The sequence below is a fragment of the Oncorhynchus tshawytscha genome, linkage group LG30, assembly GCF_018296145.1.
Source record: "Oncorhynchus tshawytscha isolate Ot180627B linkage group LG30, Otsh_v2.0, whole genome shotgun sequence".
Taxonomy (NCBI): Eukaryota; Metazoa; Chordata; class Actinopteri; order Salmoniformes; family Salmonidae; genus Oncorhynchus; species Oncorhynchus tshawytscha.
In genome coordinates this window covers 16,416,181-16,439,320 of record NC_056458.1, presented here as the reverse complement: position 1 = coordinate 16,439,320, position 23,140 = coordinate 16,416,181, and the positions used below count along the sequence as shown (strand labels likewise).

The 23,140-nt window shown below is 42.1% G+C and overlaps 1 protein-coding gene across 1 annotated transcript; it reads right to left on the bottom strand.

Annotated features, from left to right (window-relative positions):
- Positions 1 to 1,476: 1,476 nt before the first annotated feature.
- On the bottom strand, positions 1,477 to 22,833 carry tmprss13b (transmembrane serine protease 13b). The gene is made up of 13 exons (XM_024405167.2): positions 22,636 to 22,833; positions 17,564 to 17,732; positions 17,237 to 17,347; positions 16,842 to 16,967; positions 8,008 to 8,134; positions 7,764 to 7,859; positions 4,003 to 4,046; positions 3,676 to 3,835; positions 3,228 to 3,406; positions 3,043 to 3,141; positions 2,224 to 2,366; positions 1,915 to 2,070; positions 1,477 to 1,692 (listed from the first exon to the last, which is right to left on the bottom strand). The coding sequence occupies exons 1-13, from the start codon at positions 22,648 to 22,650 to the stop codon at positions 1,678 to 1,680; spliced, it is 1,440 nt and encodes a 479-aa protein (XP_024260935.1). The 5' UTR covers positions 22,651 to 22,833; the 3' UTR covers positions 1,477 to 1,677.
- Between the last annotated feature and the right edge of the window lie 307 nt (positions 22,834 to 23,140).

Genomic DNA, 23,140 nt, shown 5'->3' with positions numbered 1-23,140 from the left:
CAAATGGACAATGACCCGGAGCATACTGCGAAAGCAACCCAAAACTTTTTTTAAGGCAAAGAAGTGGAATGTTCTGCAATGGCCGAGTCAATCACCTGACCTGAATCCAATTGAGCATGCATTTCACTTGCTGAAGGCAAAACTGAAAGCAAAACTCCCCAAGAACAAGCAGGAATTGAAGACAGCCGCAGTAATGGCCTGGCAGAGCATCACCAGGGAAGAAACCCAGCATCTGGTGATGTCTATGGGTTCCACACTTCAGGCAGTCATTGACTGCAAAGGATTTGCAACCAAGTAATAAAACTCACAAAATAATTTAGGATTATGTTACTTTTGAGCCCCTAAAATTGAGGGGGCCATGTATAAATGTTTGTAATTCCTCCACGGTTCTGCAATAACTTTGACAAAACCCTTAAATTAAAGGTGAACGTCTACACATCTTGATTGTTTCCTTTCCAATCCATTGTGGCGGCGTACAGAGCTAAAATTATGCAAATTGTGTCATTGTCCAAATTCTTATGGACCTGACTGTATATAGACAGTGTACAAAACATTATGAACACCTGCTCTTTCCATGACATAGACTGACCAGGTGAAAGCTATGATCCCTTATTGATGTAACCTGCTAAATCCACTTCAATCCGTGTAGATGAAGGGGAGGAAACAGGTTAAAGGATTTTTAAGCCTTGAGAAATTGAGACATGGATTGTGTATGTGTGCCTGACCGAAGATTTAAGTGCCTTTGAAGGGGGCATGGTAGTAGGTGCCAGGTGCACCGCTTTGTGACTGAGTAGCAACCCTAGTTGCTAGGGGGTGAGAAGGGGGGAATTGAATGGAGACATGTTGACTTGGTGGGGTTGCGGGAATGCAATGGGAGGTTGGGGGTGGAGGTCCACGTCTTTATCTCTTCCTGTTTATGCTGAATTTATTATAAAATCTGTATGTATTTCTTAGTTTTAAATTATTTTGAAGAAACTACAAGTCCAAAAAAAACTGCCAGTCTACAGGTACAGGTTTTAAAATTGATAATGTACCTGTAACCCCCCCAACAATAAGAAACAGGCACAGCAGTAAGGTTTATGTGAAGCTGGAGTAACAGGAGACAGGTTATTAGGTTTAGAAGAGGTTGCAGTGTGTTATAACAGGAGACAGGTTATTAGGTTTAGAAGAGGTTGCAGTGTGTTATAACAGGAGACAGGTTATTAGGTTTAGAAGAGGTTGCAGTGTGTTATAACTGGAGACAGGTTATTAGGTTTAGAAGAGGTTGCAGTGTGTTATAACAGGAGACAGGTTATTAGGTTTAGAAGAGGTTGCAGTGTGTTATAACTGGAGACAGGTTATTAGGTTTAGAAGAGGTTGCAGTGTGAGTGAAATATATTTCTCAGAGTATTGCACAAATAATCTCAACCCTGTTTCAGAAAAACAATGATCAAACACATCCTAGTCTACATGATCAACATTATAAGACAGCAGATATCACATCGAAAAATATTTATTGCAAGCTGCTGATGACAATGAATGAATACAAAAACACAAAGCACATTTAAGCTTAAAGGCACGTAAAGTGAAGAGCCTTCCATTCCCTGCCAGGGTTGTAAGTTTCACACCAGTATCAATCTCATTGTCAGGTCCAAAATACATGCTGAGTGTCCTTGGAAGACAGCAGCTGTGGTCACATCACGGTCTTGCTTGCTGGGAGGCGGAGAGTGAATGAACATGTTCAGGATCGTCATACTAATAACGCCATCCTATCTCAACCTTGATTCTAACATTTAAAGATGAAAATGGATATGAGTGTCCTCTGAAGCAGTACAGGTGAAAATTAACTTAATTATTGATTGAATCCCACCCCAGTGCTGAGGTTTTCTGCCTGAGCATTCTCCTCCCAGTGGTCCTGAGAGCTCCTTTCCTTACCTGCATCTTACTGTAGATCCAGGGCAGCAGGCGGCTGACACGACTATAGACCCCCGGTCTGTCTCTCTTGCCACAGCTATCCCCCCAGCTGGTCACCCCCGCCAGGTACCAGAGCTGGTCTGAGTCTTTACACACCAGGGGACCACCACTGTCCCCCTAGAGGAGGGAGGGAGTGGTAGGGGGAGGGGGAGAAGAAACAGCAGAGAAGGGAAAGAGGGAAGAGAGAGATACAGGGTAAGATTTGTGGACTTCATGTAAGAAACTATGTGGAAGTAGCTACTGCCTGATTGGTCTTTGTGTCCCACTCACCTGGCAGGAGTCCTTGCCTCCTTCCATGTCTCCAGCACAGAACATGTTCTGAGAGACCTTACCATTGTACACTGTGTTACTGTTACACACGCTGGAGTCAATGATGTCTACAGACACCCCCATAAGATTCGTGGAGCCATGAGCTGAACAGCAAACAAATGACATGCAAGAATTTAGAATATCATACCAGATAGCATCATGTTTTCTATCCTATGTCTCTTTCCCCCTGCTTGTTCATTCCAATACCAATCACCAGAGGTGTGGACTCCAGTCACAAATATGATGACTTGCAAATCAACTTTGACTTTAACACCAATGACTCGTGACTTGACTTGGACTTGAGCCTTATGACTCGACCTGACTTGATACCCTCCCCAAGCCCAAATATGAAAAATGATGCTATTAAAAAGTGTGCAGCGCATCAACTCTTCATTTAACGGATTACAGTTTGGGGTCTCTCCCATGTATTTCCATGGAAATTATAACGTTTAATTGGAAAGTAATGAATATATAGATATTTTTAAAAGCATTCATGATTTGTGTAAATGTAAAATACTAACCACTACTCTTCTAAAAAATATGAAATGGTATTACATTTGGTGAAGAGCACATTATGACTTGTTTAGGACTCGAAACTCAAAGTTTAGGACTTGAGACTTGACTTGTTTCTTGACTTGACTCAGACTTGCCTGGCTTGACTTGGGTCTTGACTTGGGACTTGAGTGCTACAACTTGAGACTTACTTGTCACTTGTAAAGCAATGACTTGGTCCCACTTCTGCCAAACAGTCCCCGAACTGTCATACCATGTGTCACTCACCTGCCCCCGCTTCTGTTGTCCCAAATCCAGAGGTCCAACATCTTGTTCCAGGAGAGAAGATCTTGTCATAGGCAGGCAGACACACAGGCTGGATGTTGTCTGAAATAACAAACATAGACATGTTATGATGGTAATAGTGTTATATACAATCATATAATATATTGTTAGGTTAATGGTGAACTCACTGGAGTAGTCTACACGCTGTGTGAGTTTGAGAAGGGTGATGTCATAGTTGTTGGTTTTGTCATCATAGCTCTCATGGACAATGATCTTCTCCACCATATAAGGGCGAGGCAGCACCATCTGAGAAACCATGCCCACATACACATGCCAGTTATTGGGCACCAGGTACGATGAGACCTTCCTAGAGAGAGTAGAGTTGTTAGGTCACTGTCTTCACTGATCCCTGTTCAGCCTAAGCACTGTGCAGTCTTAGCTAGCTCCCTTCAGTTAGCTGTATTCAGTTCCAGCTCTGTAAAGTCCTTGTTATATCCCAGTTCATTTTTGTCTTAGCATTGTTAGGTTTCAAGAGTTTTCTATATGTTCTGTTTCGTATTGTCATTACTGTTCTGCTGTACATTGTTTCAGTACAGTTCCTTGTCCATTGTCTGCGGTGTTGTCTGCTGTACTGACCTGGGGAAGCAGTGGGCTGCTGTCACCACAAAGTCAGGAGCGATCAGCGTGCCCCCGCAGGTGTGAGAGCGCTGAAAGTGGAGGCTGACCTGCCAAGGCCAATCGCCCAGATTCGCTGCTGATCCCCCTATGATTCTGGACAACTTCTGCCTGCCACAGTCTACCATGGGGACAGAGAGAGGGAGTAAGTCGGTCCGTAGTGCTAATACAGTATGGGGATTTGGTCCTCTGTTCATCAGGAGAGCTAGATGAATATCTTTATCGAGCTTGAAAGACCAATGGTTGCCTTTGTGCATTAACTGCGAGAATGTAAAGATCGTTACTCACTGATACACTGCAGGGAGACAGTTTCATTGTTAGGGCAGGATGAGCTACAGAACACAGAAAGAAAGTCACAGTAAATCAGGTCACCATTGAGGTCACATGTTTTCTTCCCCACTTACTCCATCTAATGGTCAAATACTTGGCTCTGTTTGATACGTTTGGTATCTTATCATAACATACAGTATATGAAAAGTGACATGGTGAATGATGACCAGGTGGTGTCTGAGAAAGTCCCGGAAGAATGCCAAGGACTCCAGGGATCCCAGCCACGGACTGCTCTCTCCACGTTACCACCTGCATCTTAAGAGGCTATTGCACTGACTCTTCACACCTGCACCTTAAGAAACTATTTACACAGACTCCCAGCTAGCACATTTTAGCTACTTGGAAGTTGTCTGAACGTACGTTTTTGGTTTCCCATTAATTCTGGGAATTATGCCATTGGTTCCCTAACCGAAATGATAGGTTATTTGAAGGTAATTAAATAACGTTCTGAGAACATACAAATCCAGTCAAAGTTTGATACACCTACTCATTCAAGGGTTTTTCTTTATTTTTACTATGTTCTACATTGTCGAAAAATAGTGGGTCCTCCTGAGTGGTGCAGTGGTCTAAGGCACTGCATCGAAGCGCTAGCTGTACCACTAGAGATCCTGGTTCGAGTTCAGGCTCTGTCGTAGCCGGCCACGACCCATGGGGTGGCGCACAATTGGCCCATAGTCTTCCCATTGCTCTCTAGCGACTCCTGTAGCAGGCCGGCTGACACGGTCGCCAGATGTACGGTGCTTCCAGGTTAAGCAGGCATTGTGTCAAGAAGTAGTGCGGCTTGGCTGGGTTGTGTTTTGGATAAAACACTCACAGTGGCTCTCGACCTTCGCCTTTCGTAGATGAGACTAGACTGTAACTACCAATTGGATACCATGAAAAAGGGGTAAAAGTAAAAAAGAATAACTAAAACTATGAAATAACACATATGGAATCATGTATAACCAAAAAAGTGTTAAACAAATCAAATTATATTTTAGATTTCAGATACTTCAAATTAGCCACCCTTTGCCTTGATGATGTCTTTGCACACTCTTGGCATCCTCTCAACCAGCTTCATGAGGTAGTCACCTGGAATGCATTTCAATTAACAGGTGTGCCTTGTTAAAAGTTCATTTGTGGAATTTCTTTCCTCCCTAATGCGTTTGAGCCAATCAGTTGTGTTGTGACAAGGTAGGGGTGGTATACAGAAGATAAATCTATTTGGTAAAAGACCAAGTCCATATTATGCAAGAACAGCTCAAGTAAGCAACAAAAAATGACAGTGCATCATTACTTTAAGACATGAAGGTCAGTCAAGACATGAAGGTCAGAACTTTGAAAGTTTCTTCAAGTGCAGTCGCAAAAACCATCATCCTGCAGAGGATAAGTTCATCAGAGCTACCAGCCTCAGAAATTGCAGCCCAAATAAATGCTTCACAGAGTTCAAGTAACAGACACATCTCAACATCAACTGTTCAGAAGAGACTGTGTGAATCAGGCCTTCATGGTCGAATTGCTGCAAAGGATCCACTACTAAATGACACCAATAAGAAGAAGAGACTTGCTTGGGCCAAGAAACACGAGCAGTGGACATTAGACCGGTGGAAATCTGTGTCTTTGTGAGACGCAGAGTAGGTTAACAGATGATCTCCGCATGTGTGGTTCCCACTGTGAAGCATGGAGGAGGAGGTGTGATGGTGCTTTGCTGGTGACACTGTCAGTGATTTATATAGAATTCAAGGCACACTTAACAAGCATGGCTACCACACTATTCTGCAGTGAAACGCCATCCCATCTGGTTTGCGCTTAGTGGGACTATCATTTGTTTTTCAACAGGACAATGATCCAACACATCTCTAGGCTGTGTCGACCAAGAAGGAGAGTGATGGAGTGCTGCATCAAATGACCTGACCTCCACAATCACCTGACCTCAACCCAAATGAGATGGTTTGGGATGAGTTGGACCGCAGAGTGAAGGAAAAGCAGCCAACAAGTGCTCAGCATATGTGGGAACTCCCTCAAGACTGTTGGAAAAGCATTCCAGGTGAAGCTGGTTGAGAGAATGCCAAGAGTGTGCAAAGCTGTCATCAAGGCAAATGGTGGCTACTTTGGAGAATCGAAAATCTATTTTGATTTGTTTAACACTTTTTTGGTTACTACATGATTCCATGTGCTATATGTCATAGTTTTGATGTTGTCACTATTATTCTACAACATAGAATGGTGTTAAAATGCCATGTCTTTTAACACATACATTGCTATTAATTTTAGTTTATTCAAACAGACCCAATTTTTAAGGAAACTAGCTCATTAAGATTAGGTGTGGACAGTTAGTGGGCATGGCCAACACACCTGAATACACTTAACAAGATAGAGAATCAAATTTGTTTGTTGACGCTAAGAAAGGAATGCATTTTTTAAATAACATTCTTAGAACATTTTTTGAACAATACTAATGTTTTCTTGTGTTATTTTATGGAAATTTGTCTTAATGTTCTGAGACATGACTTCAAATAGAACCATGAGGAAAGCAGCAGAAAATGTTATGCTGAAGTACTGAAACTCCCACAGAAGAACATTGTTTCTTAATGTTCCCGGAACAATTTGAGAACATTACTTTAAATAGAACCATGAGGAAACCTGTAGGAAACATTATGCTGAAGTTCTGAAATTCCGTATGGTTCTCAGCCGTGGGAATTTCAGTGCTAGCTAGGTATCCTGCACCATTCCCAGAAGGTTGTATGCAAAAGACCCATAGGACAACCACGCTCTCACCAAGCTCTAAGAAACATATCGTTCTCAGAATGTTATGTGCTAGCTGGGTCTCCACTCACCCACTCTCACACCCACACACATGCACAGTCATAATTGCTGTTACAATTTAATGCTATTCATTTTAAGATGCTCAACCATGTCACAATTCACTTTAGCACGTCATAGTTTATATTGTATATATTTATAACATCTCCATATTTTTGTACAACTTTTTTATTACTTATTTGTGAATATTGTTTTGTGTGCTGCACTGTTGAGGAGAGCTGGCAAGTAAATATTTCACTGTACCCTTTACACTCTGTATCCTGAGCATGTGACCAATAAACATTGATTTGATGGCCCAAGAAGAGGCTTAGTGTGTGATATAATATACACTGAGTATACCAAAAATTAGGAACACCTTCCTAATATCGAGTTGCACCCCCTTTTGCTCTCAGAACAGCTACAATTCGTCGGGGCATGGACTCTACAAGGTGTCGAAAGCGTTCCAGAGGGATGCTGGGCCATGTTGACTCCAATGCTTCACACAGTTGTGTCAAGTTGGCTGGATGTCCTTTGGGTGGTGGACCATTGTTGATACACACAGGAAACTGTTGAGCGTGAAAAACAGTTGCAGTTCTTGACACAAACCGGACCGCCTGGCACCTACTACCCCGTTCAATGGCACTTCAATATTTTGCCTTGCCCATTCACCCTCTAAATGGTACACACACACAATCCTGTCTCAATTGTCTTATGGCATAAAAATCCTTCTTTTACCTGTCTCCTCCCCTTCATCTACACTGATTGAAGTAGATTTAGAAGGTGACATCAATAAGCTTTCACCTGGATTTACCTGGTAAGTCTATGTCATGGAAAGAGCAGGTGTTCTTAATGTTTAAGCCTGTTCTTGGGCAATAATTTATACGACACTTTGCATAATATGCAAAGAGCTGTTGACGAGTTTGTCCAGAAGTACTTACTTTACTGACACCTTATCCTGGATGGTGTTGAAGGTCTTCCCTGTCACAGTGAGAGTGGTAGAGGACTCATCTTTCACACTGCTGGTGCTATGACTCCTAAACAAATAGATGTAGAGAGAAGTTTATGTACACGTCCAGACATCACAACCTAACACACTAAACCCATTGATAGGTATGGTTGAACAGGTTTGCACAGTTCAGCCTTTCGACCACAAGAGGGCAGCAAAAGAGGGGAAGATCTTACACTCTGAAGCCTAGTTGAGCACAGGTCTGGTCAGCCAGGCCCTTGTTCCAGCCACTGTAACACACAGGGAGGAAATTACCAGCGCTGCTTGTCTTCACCTGGAGACCCCCATTCGACCTGAACCTTACTGGATGATACACAGATACATCACTCAATTAGAACATCACTCAATTAGAACATCAGCAGTTGACTCAGCAGTTTGAACCTCACAGGATCACACAGATACATCACACAGAACATTACAAATCCATTACACATCTAGAAAGGTTCCCACTGGACACAAACTGGTTGAATCAATGTTGTTTAAACGTAATTTGTCAATGCATTGTGACGTGGAATCTACGTGGAAAATACATGTAATTATTTTTTTTTATCATCAATGTAAACTGTTGTTTTAAGGGGGAAATTTCAACTTCAGGATTATGTCGTCATTGTAACCATTTTTCAAAATAGACAAACCTTGAATTTGTACATTTGAAACATCAGTTCTTCGATATACAGTGCCTTGCGAAAGTATTCGACCCCCTTGAACTTTGCAACCTTTTGCCACATTTCAGGCTTCAAACATAAAGATATAAAACTGTATTTTTTTGTGAAGAATCAACAACAAGTGGGACACAATCATGAAGTGGAACGACATTTATTGGATATTTCAAACTTTTTTAACAAATCAAAAACTGAAAAATTGGGCGTGCAAAATTATTCAGCCCCTTAAGTTAATACTTTGTGCAGCAAACTTGCTGCAGAGTTACAGCTGAAATCTCTGAATGATCCAATTTTGACATAAATGACTGAATGATGATTTTCCATTAATCCTTGCAAAACACCTGCACTGTGATAGTCTCAGAGGGTTGGATGGAGAGCATCATGAAGAACATCAGTTTTCAGTTCTTTCCACAGATTCTCGATTGGATTCAGGTCTGGACTTTAAAGCTGGCCATTCTAACACCTGGATATGTTTATTTTTTAACCATTCCATTGTAGATTTTGCTTTATGTTTTGGATCAATGTCTTGTTGGAAGACAAATCTCCGTCCCAATCTCAGGTCTTTTGCAGACTCCATCAGGTTTTCTTCCAGAATGGTCCTGTATTTGGCATCCATCTTCCCATCAATTTTAACCATCTTCCCTGAGGTGGGTCCCTGCTGAATAAAAGCAGGCCCAAACCATGATGCTGCCACCACCATGTTTGACAGTGGGGATGGTGCAGGTGATGAGCTGTTTGCTTTTAACCAAACATAACGTTTTGCATTTTGCCAAAAAGTTTCAATTTTGGTTTCATCTGACCAGAGCACCTTCTTGGAACATGTTTGGTGATGAAACCAAAGGTGGCTTTTGGCAAACAATGCAAAATGTTACTTTTTTGGATATCTAAAAGAAATGGCTCTCTTCTTGCCACTCTTCCATCAAAGGCCATGGTTTGGCAGCATCATACGACTGATTGTTGTCCTGGACAGAGTCTCCCACCTCAGCTGAAGATCTCTAAAGTTCATCCAGAGATCATGGGCCTCTTGGCTGCATCTCTGATCAGTCTTCTCCTTGATGAGCTGAAAGTTTAGAGGGACGGCCAGGTCTTGGTAGATTTCCAACAAGACCTTCCATTTCCAAATTATCGCTTGCAAAGTCTACAATGGAATGTTTAAAAATAAAAATCTTTTTGTTCCAAATGGCCAGCTTCAAAGTCTTCACAGACTGAATCTCGAGAATCTGCCTGGAAAGAACTGTTCTTCATGATGTTCGCAAACGGACCTCCAGACTCACAGTGCAGGTGCATTTATCGGAGACTGATTACACACAGGTGGAATTGTATTTATCATCATTAGTCATTTAGGTCAAAACATTGGATCATTCAGAGATTTCAGCTGTAATCTGCAGCAGAGAGTTTGCTGCACAAAGTATTAAAGGGGCTGAATAATTTTGCACGCCCAATTTTTCAGTTTTTGATTTGTTAAAAAAGTTTGAAATATCCAATAAATGTCGTTCCACTTCATGATTGTGTCCCACTTGTTGTTGATTCTTCACAAAAAAATACAGTTTTATATCTTTATGTTTGAAGCCTGAAATGTGGCAAAAGGTCGCAAAGTTCAAGGGGGCCGAATACTTTCGCAAGGCACTGTACTTTGCCTTCAGAAAGTATTCACACCCCTTGACTTTTTCCAAATTTTGTTGTGTTACAGCCTGAATTTAAAGTTGATTAAATTGGGATGTTGTGTCACTGGCCTAGACACAATATCCCATAATGTCAGCAGAATAATATTTTTAGAATTTTTCTGAAATTAATAAAACATTCAAAGCTGAAATGTTTTGAGTCAATAAGTATTCAACCCCTTTGTTATGGTAAGCCTAAATATGTTTATGAGTAAAAATGTGCATGTACTCACTCATTGTGCAATAATTGTGTAATGTGATTTTTGAATTACTACCTCATCTCTGCACCCCACACATACAATTATCTATAATGCACCTCAGTCAAGCAGTGAATTCCAAACACAGATTCAAGCACAAGGACCAGGGAGGTTTTCTAATACCTCACAAAGAAGGGCACCTATTAGTATTTGTGTAAAACAAAAATATATTGAATATGGTGAAGGTATCAATACACAGAGTCACTACAAAGATACAGGCATCCTTCCTAACTCAGTTGCCAGAGGGGGAAGGAAACCGCTCAGGGATTTCACCATGATGCCAATGGTGACTTTAAAACAGTTACAGAGTTTAATGGCTGTGATAGGAGATAACTGAGGATGGATCAACAACATTATAGTTTGGGGCAAATCCAACACAACCCATCACTGAGTACCGCTCTTCATATTTTCAAGCAATGTGGTGGCTACATCATGTTATGGGTATGCTTGTCATCGGCAAGGACCAAAAATAAATAGAATGGAGCTAAGCACAGGCAAAATCCTAGAGGTAAACCTGTTTCAGTCTGCTTTCCAACAGACACTGGGAGACAAATTCACCTATCAGCAGGACAATGACCTAAAACATAAGGCCAAATATACACTGGAGTTGCTTACCAAGATGACATTGAATGTTCCTGAGGTGCCTAGTTACACATTTGACTTAAATTGGCTTGAAAATCTATGGCAAGACTTGAAAATGGCTGTCTAGCAATAATCAACAACCAACTTGACAGAGCTCGAAGAATTTTAAAAATAATAATATGCAAGCTGTTAACACTGCCAAAGGTGATTCTAACGTATCAAGCGGGGGTGTAAAATACTTATCTATATTAGATATTTCTGTATTTCAGCATACAAATACATTTCCAAAACTTATTAAAAACATATTTTTACTTTGTCAATATGGGTTATTGTGAGTAGATGGGTGAGAACAAAATCTATTTAATCCATTTTTTATCGCCATCGATAAGAAACAACACTGTGCAGCCGTATTCATGGACCTGGCCAAGTCTTTTGACTCTGTCAATCACCACATCCTCATCGGCAGACTCGATAGCCTTGGTTTCTCAAATGACTGCCTTGCCTGGTTCACCAACTGCCTCGCCTGGTTCAGTGTGTCAAATCGGAGGGCCTGTTGTCTGGGCCTCTGGCAGTCTCTATGGGGGTGCCACAGGGTTCAATTCTGGGGCCGTCTCCCTTCTCTGTATACATCAATGATGTTACTCTTGCTGCTGGTGATTCTCAAAATCAAATAAAATCAAATCAAATTTTATTTGTCACATACACATGGTTAGCAGATGTTAATGCGAGTGTAGCGAAATGCTTGTGCTTCTAGTTCCGACAATGCAGTAATAACCAACAAGTAATCTAACTAACAATTCCAAAACTACTGTCTTATACACAGTGTAAGGGGATAAAGAATATGTACATAAAGATATATGAATGAGGGATGGTACAGAGCAGCATAGGCAAGATACAGTAGATGGTATCGAGTACAGTATATACATATGAGATGAGTATGTAAACAAAGTGGCATAGTTAAAGTGGCTAGTGATACATGTATTACATAAGGATGCAGTAGATGATATAGAGTACAGTATATACGTATACATATGAGATGAATAATGTAGGGTATGTAAACATTATATTAGGTAGCATTGTTTAAAGTGGCTAGTGATATATTTTACATCATTTCCCATCAATTCCCATTATTAAAGTGGCTGGAGTTGAGTCAGTGTGTTGGCAGCAGCCACTCAATGTTAGTGGTGGCTGTTTAACAGTCTGATGGCCTTGAGTGGAAGCTGTTTTTCAGTCTCTGATGCGTTGTGCAGACCTCACTACCCTCTGGAGAGCCTTACGGTTGTGGGCGGAGCAGTTGCCGTACCAGGCGGTGATACAGCCCGCCAGGATGCTCTCGATTGTGCATCTGTAGAAGTTTGTGAGTGCTTTTGGTGACAAGCCGAATTTCTTCAGCCTCCTGAGGTTGAAGAGGCGCTGCTGCGCCTTCTTCACGATGTTGTCTGTGTGAGTGGACAAATTCAGTTTGTCTGTGATGTGTATGCCGAGGAACTTAAAACTTACTACCCTCTCCACTACTGTTCCATCGATGTGGATAGGGGGGTGTTCCCTCTGCTGTTTCCTGAAGTCCACAATCATCTCCTTAGTTTTGTTGACGTTGAGTGTGAGGTTATTTTCCTGACACCACACTCCGAGGGCCCTCACCTCCTCCCTGTAGGCCGTCTCGTCGTTGTTGGTAATCAAGCCTACCACTGTTGTGTCGTCCGCAAACTTGATGATTGAGTTGGAGGCGTGCGTGGCCACGCTGTCGTGGGTGAACAGGGAGTACAGGAGAGGGCTCAGAACGCACCCTTGTGGGGCCCCAGTGTTGAGGATCAGCGGGGTGGAGATGTTCTTGCCTACCCTCACCACCTGGGGGCGGCCCGTCAGGAAGTCCAGTACCCAGTTGCACAGGGCGGGGTCGAGACCCAGGGTCTCGAGCTTGATGATGAGCTTGGAGGGTACTATGGTGTTGAATGCCGAGCTGTAGTCGATGAACAGCATTCTCACATAGGTATTCCTCTTGTCCAGATGGGTTAGGGCAGTGTGCAGTGTGGTTGAGATTGCATCGTCTGTGGACCTATTTGGGCGGTAAGCAAATTGGAGTGGGTCTAGGGTGTCAGGTAGGGTGGAGGTGATATGGTCCTTGACTAGTCTCTCAAAGCACTTCATGATGACGGAAGTGAGTGCTACGGGTGGTAGTCGTTTAGCTCAGATACCTTAGCTTTCTTGGGAACAGGAACAATGGTGGCCCTCTTGAAGCATGTGGGAACAGCAGACTGGTATAGGGATTGATTGAATATGTCCGTAAACACACCGGCCAGCTGGTCTGCGCATGCTCTGAGGGCGCGGCTGGGGATGCCGTCTGGGCCTGCAGCCTTGCGAGGGTTAACACGTTTAAATGTTTTACTCACCTCGGCTGCAGTGAAGGAGAGTCCGCATGTTTTCGTTGCAGGCCGTGTCAGTGGCACTGTATTGTCCTCAAAGCGGGCAAAAAGTTATTTAGTCTGCCTGGGAGCAAGACATCCTGGTCCGTGACTGGGCTGGTTTTCTTCTTGTCGTCCGTGATTGACTGTAGACCCTGCCACATACCTCTTGTGTCTGAGCCGTTGAATTGAGATTCTACTTTGTCTCTATACTGACGCTTAGCTTGTTTGATAGCCTTGCGGAGGGAATAGCTGCACTGTTTGTATTCGGTCATGTTACCAGTCACCTTGCCCTGATTAAAAGCAGTGGTTCGCGCTTTCAGTTTCACGCGAATGCTGCCATCAATCCACGGTTTCTGGTTAGGGAATGTTTTAATCGTTGCTATGGGAACGACATCTTCAACGTACATTCTAATGAACTCGCACACCGAATCAGCGTATTCGTCAATGTTGTTATCTGACGCAATACGAAACATATCCCAGTCCACGTGATGGAAGCAGTCTTGGAGTGTGGAATCAGCTTGGTCGGACCAGCGTTGGACAGACCTCAGCGTGGGAGCTTCTTGTTTTCTCTGATCCACCTCTACGCAGACGACACCATTCTATATACTTCTGGCCCTTCTTTGGGCACTGTGTTAACAACCCTCCAGACGAGCTTCAATGCCATACAACTCTCCTTCCGTGGCCTCCAACTGCTCTTAAATACAAGTAAAACTAAATGCATGCTCTTCAACCGATCGCTGCCTGCACCTGCCCGCCCGTCCAGCATCACAACTCTAGACGGTTCTGACTTAGAATATGTGGACAACTACAAATACCTAGGTGTCTGGTTAGACTGTAAACTCTCCTTCCAGACTCACATCAAACATCTCCAATCCAAAGTTAAATCTAGAATTGGCTTCCTATTTCGCAACAAAGCATCCTTCACTCATGTTGCCAAACATACCCTCGTAAAACTGACCATCCTACCGATCCTCGACTTCAGCGATGTGACCTGTATGCTCTCGTTGGCTGGCCCTCGCTTCATACTCGTCGCCAAACCCACTGGCTCCAGGTCATCTACAAGACCCTGCTAGGTAAAGTCCCCCCTTATCTCAGCTCGCTGGTCACCATAGCAGCACCCACCTGTAGCACGCGCTCCAGCAGGTATATCTCTCTGGTCATCCCCAAAACCAATTCTTCCTTTGGCCGCCTCTCCTTCCAGTTCTCTGCTGCCAATGACTGGAACGAACTACAATAATCTCTGAAACTGGAAACACTTATCTCCCTCACTAGCTTTAAGCACCAACTGTCAGAGCAGCTCACAGATGACTGCACCTGTACATAGCCCATCTATATTTTGCTCCTTTGTACCCCATTATTTTTATTTCTACTTTGCACATTCTTCCACTGCAAATCTACCATTCCAGTGTTTTACTTGCTATATTGTATTTACTTCGCCACCATGGCCTTTTTTTTTTTGCCTTTACCTCCCTTATCTCACCCCATTTGCTCACATCGTATATAGACTTATTTTTCTACTTTATTATTGACTGTATGTTTGTTTCTACTCCATGTGTAACTCTGTGTTGTTGTTTGTGTCGAACTGCTTTGCTTTATCTTGGCCAGGTAGCAATTGTAAATGAGAACTTGTTCTCAACTTGCCAACCTGGTTAAATAAAGGTGAATATTTGTAAAAAAAAAAAAATTTGAACAACAAAATGTGGAATAAGTCAAGGGATAGGAATACTATCTGAAGGCTGGGCAGCACCTCCTGGAAAGTTCACATACAGCTATTCAGTTGGTCTCCCCTCCAGGGTTTTAACCAAGCCCTGATACGCTTGGATATTTGGCACTGACTATTACATGTACCAATGTGCGATCATGAGAAGGGTTTTTGAGAGACCTCATACTAACTAAATATATTAAAGTCATTCCAAAGAGTAGATTTAACAGAGCAAATTAACTATATAGCATTTGCAAAGTCATCAACAGCTATTGTCTCAATTCAACCCAGGGTTCAACTATAAATAGACAACACATACTGTATAGGCCTAGGGCGTACAAGCTTTGGTTGATTTCAACTTTAATCTCCAAGTTAATCATTAATATGTTGTATTCACATCTCCAGCTCAACCAAAAATCCAAGTTAAAGAATAGGTCAAAATCAAATCAACATTTTTCTAAGTGCATTTAAAGTTTGATTAGACGATATTTAGTCCTATTCTTTAACTTGGATTTTTGGTTGAGATGGCAACGTGAATCCAACATATCAATTATTAATTTGTAGACAAACTGAATATTGAATTGTATTTAGTTGTCACTGCAACAAAATATCAACATTTGAAGGAGATGCACTGTATCTTCTGCTTGGATAGTTCCATCTGTGTCATTGACTTAGTCTGGCTTTAATTCCAGTTTGTCTACAGATTAATAATTGATATGTTGGATTCAAGTCTCCATCTCAAACAAACATCTAAGTTAAAGAACAGGACTAAATCAAACTTTAAGTGCACTTTAAAGGAAGCTTGATTTGATTTAGATTCTTAGTTGAGATGGAGACATAATTCAATTATTCATTTCTAGACATCTGGAATTTGTTGACAACTTAACACAATTCAATATCACTTTTGCAATATAGTAAATAGCCTATTAACTTGTTAACAAATTATTTGTTTTAAAGTAAAGAATAGGATTAAGCCAGTGGTTTAGATGAAACTATCCAAGCATTAGATATCCATTAAATGTTCATATTTGGTTGCGTTGTCAACCAAACACAATTTAATTTAAGACTATAAAGTTAAGACTATAAAGTTAAGTTTAAAGTTAAGACTATCTTACAAATCAATGTAACAGCATTTATTCAGCCTTAAAATGAGCAACACATCTATGGCCACATTTTGAGGTTAGCCTACTGTAACTATAAATGTATTTTTATGTGATAATAGAAAGTGTGGATGTTCAAGCTAACATGCAAAGGTTGCAGCTCTGTGGAGATCTTCACAATTGCTGTTACAATCTATGCAGAATCTTGAACAGCATTGATCAACTGCAACCCAGGTCATGTGGTTGTGCTATTAGATGAAGTACAATGATACACGTTCATCTGTTGTAATAAATACAACATATCTGACATGCATTCCCATTTAACTTTGTTGTGCTTTTAAATTGTTGAAAGTGCAGTGATAAAACATTTAGTTGACAACTAAATCTGACTAAACCAAACTTTTCAATTGGAATTGTGTTATGCTTTTAGAAGGTTGAAAGCATAGTCATATAACATTGGGAATTCAACAAACTTCTGCCGGTCTTTTTGAGTGGGTGAATAAAGGTTGAAATCTCATCGATCAACGCCTCAACCAAAGATGACCCACATTTCCACATAGAAGTGACGTGGTGTGCCCAGTGTTTTGCTTCTATTTTTGTTACTGACAACAAAAACTAGGTGTGGCAACAAGGGTACTGACCACAATTGGTCTCATCACTGCCCAGTTTGCAGTCCCGTCGGCCGTCACACTCCACGGTGTTGGAGGGGCAACTGTCTTTCTCCATCTCGCTCAGGGAGCCAGACACCAGGGATGGGCCATAACGCACTGGACAGAGGTCATAGGTCAAAGAGAACAAGTAAAAGGATATTCAGAGCTGTGGAAGCCCCTATGTTAATGCTTAATACATACCAACACAATATCATATATATTGCATTTACACGATACCCTAAATATGGAATTTATGATTGTCATACATTTACACATATTTAATTGTTGCATTATGTCCATGTTAGATTATGTTGTATTATTACATTATGTCCATATAGTTTAATGTTGTTCTGTATGAGTTCTCTGTAAGTTACTGGTTGGGTTACCTCCCAGCCAGATAGCGATAGCGAGGAGGACCAGCAGTAGGGTGGTCCCTCCTGATCCTCCGTAACAGCAGGAACTGTTCCCACATGATAAGCACTTTTTACGACGTTGGGCTGCAAGAGGAGACCAGGGACATTTTTCAGTTCACAGTTTGATAAAGTTGGGAGGCAAAAAAGCTTAGGATTAAGAAGGAGAAACGTTTCGGATATAGAAAGAGAGATTTGCATTACAGAGATAGAGTGATGGCACCCTCTCATATAAATAGTTAGGGGCAGGAATGTACTGGATATCAAGGATTGAAGAAGTAGAAGGGAACACCAGGAACTTACGGGCGCCCTGGGAAACATGGACAACATTTACATGTGCCATAGGCTGGGGGATGTAGTAAGGCTGAGAAGGGGGGTCAGACATCCCTCTGGCCCCCACCACTTCTCCATACTCAGGAGGGGGCTGGGTGGGCACTGCTACTGAGTAGTATGGGGGTGGGCAGTCACTGTTCTGAGGGGAGAAGGAAGAGGAGAGTCAGGTGGGTTCTCATTGGCATTAGTAGGCTATGTACCTGGTAAACTTCTAAAGACAGGCAGGTATATAATATGTATATCTGAAGCTTAGCTCTAGCCTGAATCCTACACCACCCTAACACACACCGACAACAGATCGAACCTATAAAAACAGGGCATATTGTACAGTGGACAAAAAAAGGAGCATCCATTACAGAACCATACTAGACTGGATGGTCCTGTGGACCTCCAGTGTCTCCTCAGTGAGGTTCCCTTGTGTTGTTTTTGTTGCTATTCACATGCCTGATGGACACTTAGGCAATCACAAACAGACAGTTAAGCACCATGACCCAACATGTGATTATAGATCTGGACACATCAACAGCTAAACACCAGGAAGGATAACAGGTTCCCCAAGGATGCACTTGTTCTTATCTCTAAAAATAGCTGAATGTTTCTTAGAATTGTTACTATGACACCGGTTTCATTGTATCACCAGTAGTTCTAATTTCTGAAATTACTTGATGTTTTATAAATCAATCTGTTATTAATAGAAAGTATCATTTTATAGTTTCAGTTCTAATTAACCATTGCCTGAAGCCAGTAACCAGAAATGTTTACCTAAAATCGTTCCCTCTTCTTGATAAGGAAGAAACCTACTATTTTGTTCCCCATCAGGAGTCTGAAAAGATTTGGCATGGGCCCTCAGATCCTCAAAAGGTTCAACAGCTGCACCATCAAGAGCATGGATGGAGCATCCATTACTGGTTGCATCACTTACTGGTATGGCAACTGCTCAGCTTCATACCTCAAGGCATGACAGAGGGAAGTGCGTACTGCCCAGTACATCACTGGGGCCAAGCTTCCTGCCATCCAGGATCTCTATAGCAAGCCGTGTCAGAGAAAGGCCCAAAAATTGTCAAGGACTCCAGCCACTCTAGTTATAGACTGTTCTCTCTGCTACCGCACAGCAAGTGGTACCGGAGCGCCAAGTCTAGCCCAAGAGGCTTTTAAACAGCTTCTACCCCCAAACCATAAGACTCCTGAACATCTAGTCAAATGGCTACCTAGACTATTTGCTACTCTCTGTTATTATCTATGCATAGTCACTTTAATAACTCTACCTACATGTACATATTACCTCAATTACCTCGATTAACCAGTGCCACTACACACATTGACTCTGTACCGGTTCCCCCTGTTTATAGTCTCGCTATTGTTATTTTACTACAGCTCTTTAACTACTTCTAACTTTTATTTATTTTTCTTATTTGTATTTTTTAAACTGCATTGCTGGTTAGGGGCTTGTAAGTAAGCATTTCACTGTAAGGTATTATATTCAGCGCATGTGACTAATAACATTTTATTTGATTTTGATAAAATGTTTATCTGATGTTGCTGATTAAGTTCTGCTTGTTCAAACAGCACAACTGATTAACAAAGACTGTAGGCTACAGGTGTGGTACATGACAAACATTGATATGGGAGGTGTGTTTTTAAGTGCATGAGATGATCTTAACAATATTCTAACACACACACCCATCAGTGTCACGTGTTCACGGAAACATGGCTCACTCAGGATACGTTATCAGAGTCGGTACAGCCACCTGGTTTCTTCACGCATTGCGCCGACAGAAACAAACATCTCTCTGGTAAGAAGAAGAAGGGGGTGTATGCCTTATGATTAACTAGTCGTGGTGTGATCATAACAACAAACAGGAACTCAAGTCCTTTTTGTTCACCTGACCTAGAATTCCTTATAATCAAATGCCGACCGCATTATCTACCAAAATAATTATCTTTGATTATAATCACAGTCGTGTATATCCCCACCCAAGCAGACACCTCGACGGCCCTGAAAGAACTTCATTGGACTCTATGTAAACTGGAAACCACATATCCTGAGCCATTTATTGTAGCTGGGGATTTTAACAAGACTAATCTGAAAACAAGGCTCCCTAAATTTGATCAACATATCGAATGCGCGACAATTGGGAAAATTCTGGATCATTGTTACTCTAACTTCTGAGATGCATACAAAGCCCTCCCTCGCCCTCCTTTTGGCAAATTTGACCACGACTCCATTTTGTTTATCCCAGCCTATAGACAGAAACTTAAACAGGAAACGCCCGTGCTCAGGTCTGTTCAACGCTGGTCCAACCAATCTGATTCCACGCTTCAAGATTGCTTTGATCACGTGGACTGGGATATGTTCCGGATAGCGTAGAACAACAGCATTGATGTATATGCTGATTCGGTGAGCGAGTTTATTAGCAAGTACATCGGTGATGTTGTACCAACAGCGACTATTAAAACCTTCCCCAACCAGAAACCGTGGATTGAAGGCAGCATTCGCGCAAAGCTGAAAGCGCGAACCACTGCTTTTAATCAGGGCAAGGTGACCGGAAACATCAAATACAAATAGTGTAGCTATTCCCTCCGCAAGGCAATCAAACAAGCTAAGCGTCAGTATAGAGACAAAGTAGAGTCGCAATTCAACTGCTCAAACACGAGAGGAATGTGGCATGGTCTACAGTCAATCACAGACTACAAAAAGAAAACCAGCCCCATCGCGAACTGTTAAACAGCCATCACTAACAATGAGTGGCTGCTGCGAACATACAGACTCAAATCTCTAGCCACTTTAATAATTAAAAATTGGATGTAGTAAATCTATCAATAGTCACTTTAAACAATGCCACTTTATATAATGTTAACTTACCCTACATTGCTCATCTTGTCACGTCCTGACCTTAGTTCCTTTGTTATGTTTCTTGTTTGGGGTGAGCTGGGGTGAGCGTTCTATGTGTTGTTCTAGTTTTGGTTTTCTATGTGTTTGGCCTGGCATGGTTCTCAATCAGAGGCAGTTGTCAATCGTTGTCTCTGATTGAGAACCATACTTAGGTAGCCTGTTTTTCCCACTTGATTTGTGGGTAGTTGTTTTCTGTTAAGTGTGTCTGCACCAGACAGAACTGTTTCGGTTAAATTTTTTAGTTCTCTTTGTCATTAAGTGTTCCGTTCTATTAAATATCATGAACACTTACCACGCTGCGTATTGGTCCGATCTCTCATACTCCTCGTCAGAGGAAGACGAAGAGGACAGCCATTACACATCTCATATGTATGTACTGTACTCTATACCATCTACTGCATCCTGCCTATGCCTTTTGGCCATCGCTCATCCATATATTTACATGTACATATTCTTATTCATCCCTTTACACTTGTGTGTGTGTATAAGGTAGTTGTTGTGAAATGGTTAGATTACTTGTTAGATATTACTGCATGGTCGGAACTAGAAGCACAAGCATTTCACTACGCTCGCATTAACATCTGCTAACCATGTGACCAATAAAATTGGATTTGATTTGATTTGCTCTGCGTAATGTGGTAAATGCTGAGAAGTGATTGCACCAATACATTGACCCTAGTGAGAGAAAATCTACTCAGTGGACACTAACCAGAATGGCAAATTACTGATCAATGAAACACAATTGAATTAACTAGCAACAATTGAAATACAGGATCCAATTCCATGAAATACAAATGGAATTGTATTTGGTCCACTACATGACCAAAAGTATGTGGACACCTGCTCGTCGAACATCTTATTCCAAAATCATGGGCATTAATACAGTGTTGGTCCTCGCTTTGCTGCTTTAACAGCCTCCACTCACAGGCTTTCCACTAGATGTTGGAACATTGCTGCGTGGATTTGCTTCTATTCAGCCACGAGCATTAGTGAGGTCAGGCACTGATCTCGGTCGATTAGACCTGACTCACAGTCGCCGTTCCATTTCGGCCCAAAGGTGTTCGGTGGAGTTAAGGTCAGGGCTCTGTGCAGGCCAGTCAAGTTCTTCCACACCGATCTCAACAAACCATTTCTATATGGACCTCGCTTTAAGCACAGGGGCATTGTCATGCTGAAATAGGAAAGGGCCTTCCCCAAACTTTTGCCACAGTGTTGTGGCAAACACAGAATCTTCTAGAATGTCATTTTATGCTGTAGAGTTAAGATTTTCCTTCACTGGAACTAAGGGCCTAGCCGGAACCATGAAAAAAAGCCCCAGACTATTATTCCTCCTCCACCAAACTTTACAGTAGGCACTATGCATTGGGGCAGGTGGCCTTTTCCTGGCATCCGCCAAACCCAGATTCGTCCGTCGGACTGCCAGATGTTGAAGCGTGATTCATCACTCCAGAGAACGCGTTTCCACTTCTCCAGAGTCCAATGGCGGCGAGCTTAACAACACACCAGCCGACGCTTGGCATTGCGCATGGAGATCTTAGGCTTGTGAGCGGCTGCTCAGCCAAGGAAACCCATTTCATTAAGCTCCCGATGAACAGTTCTTGTGCTGACGTTGCTTAGAGAGGCAGTTTGGAACTCGGTAGTGAGTGTTGCAACCGAGGACAGATAATTTTTACACGCTACACGCTTCAGCACTCGGCGGTCGCGTTCTGTGAGCTTGTGTGGCCTACCACTTCGCGGCTGAGCCGTTGTTGCTCCTAGATGTTTCCACTTTACAGTAACAGCACTTGCAGTTGACTGGATTTGATGAACTGACTTGTTGGAAAGGTGGCATCCTATGACGGTGCCGCGTTGAAAGTCACTGAGCTCTTCAGTACGGGCCATTCTACTGCCAATGTTTGTCTATGGAGGTTGCATGGCTGTGCACTCGATTTTATACACCTGTCACCAACGGTGTGGTTGAAATAGCCGAATCCACTCATTTGAAGGGGTGTCCACATACACTACATGGCCAAAAGTATCTCAAACATGCAGGGACATCAGGTAAAACACTAAACCGGACAATGTTTTGTATCAAACCTAAGAGTTTTTCCTACGAAGTTAGGTCACTGTTGCCAATTGGACATGTCTGAAGAGTTATAAATCCACCTACCTGGTCATGTTCCATCTGTGTGTTTGGAAGCCTACAGTCACTGTGGCCCTCTGGGGACAGGTGGCCTCACTGGGATCTGGGTCAATTCTACAGGAGAGATTCTATAGCTCGGTAAGTCTCTCTCCAGTCTCTGTCCGTTCGCTGTGCTTTAGTGTCTCCGCCTGAATCTGAACTCCATTCACACTACAGGCACTGGTATCCAATCCTCTGTCCCTCCCTCCACCTTTTCTCTTCAATGCTGGCCAAACTGGTTCCATCATGGAAAGTAGGTGACGTGATTTGTGATACATGCACAGCCAGCAGAAACACGCTAATTAAGCTTTTTTTTTATGTTGTTTTCTAAAGAGATAATTTCAATGACTAAAAACAATTACAATATCTTAGGTTATCTATGAAGATTAAACAAAATTCACTGTAAGATTTAAAAAAAAACATTGTTTTATTTAAAGTTTATTTGGGTAAGAACAAGTACAAATTGCCACATTGAACAAACAATCATCATAAG

What these genes read in the sequence shown, in the direction of transcription:
- tmprss13b (XM_024405167.2), bottom strand. An exon ending in CCATGTTTCCCAGGGCGCCC is followed by an intron (nt 17,348 to 17,563) that starts GTAAGTTCCTGG and finishes CTCCTCTTGCAG; the next exon opens with CCCAACGTCGTAAAAAGTGC. An exon ending in TGTCTCCCTGCAGTGTATCA is followed by an intron (nt 3,836 to 4,002) that starts GTGAGTAACGAT and finishes TCCCCATGGTAG; the next exon opens with ACTGTGGCAGGCAGAAGTTG.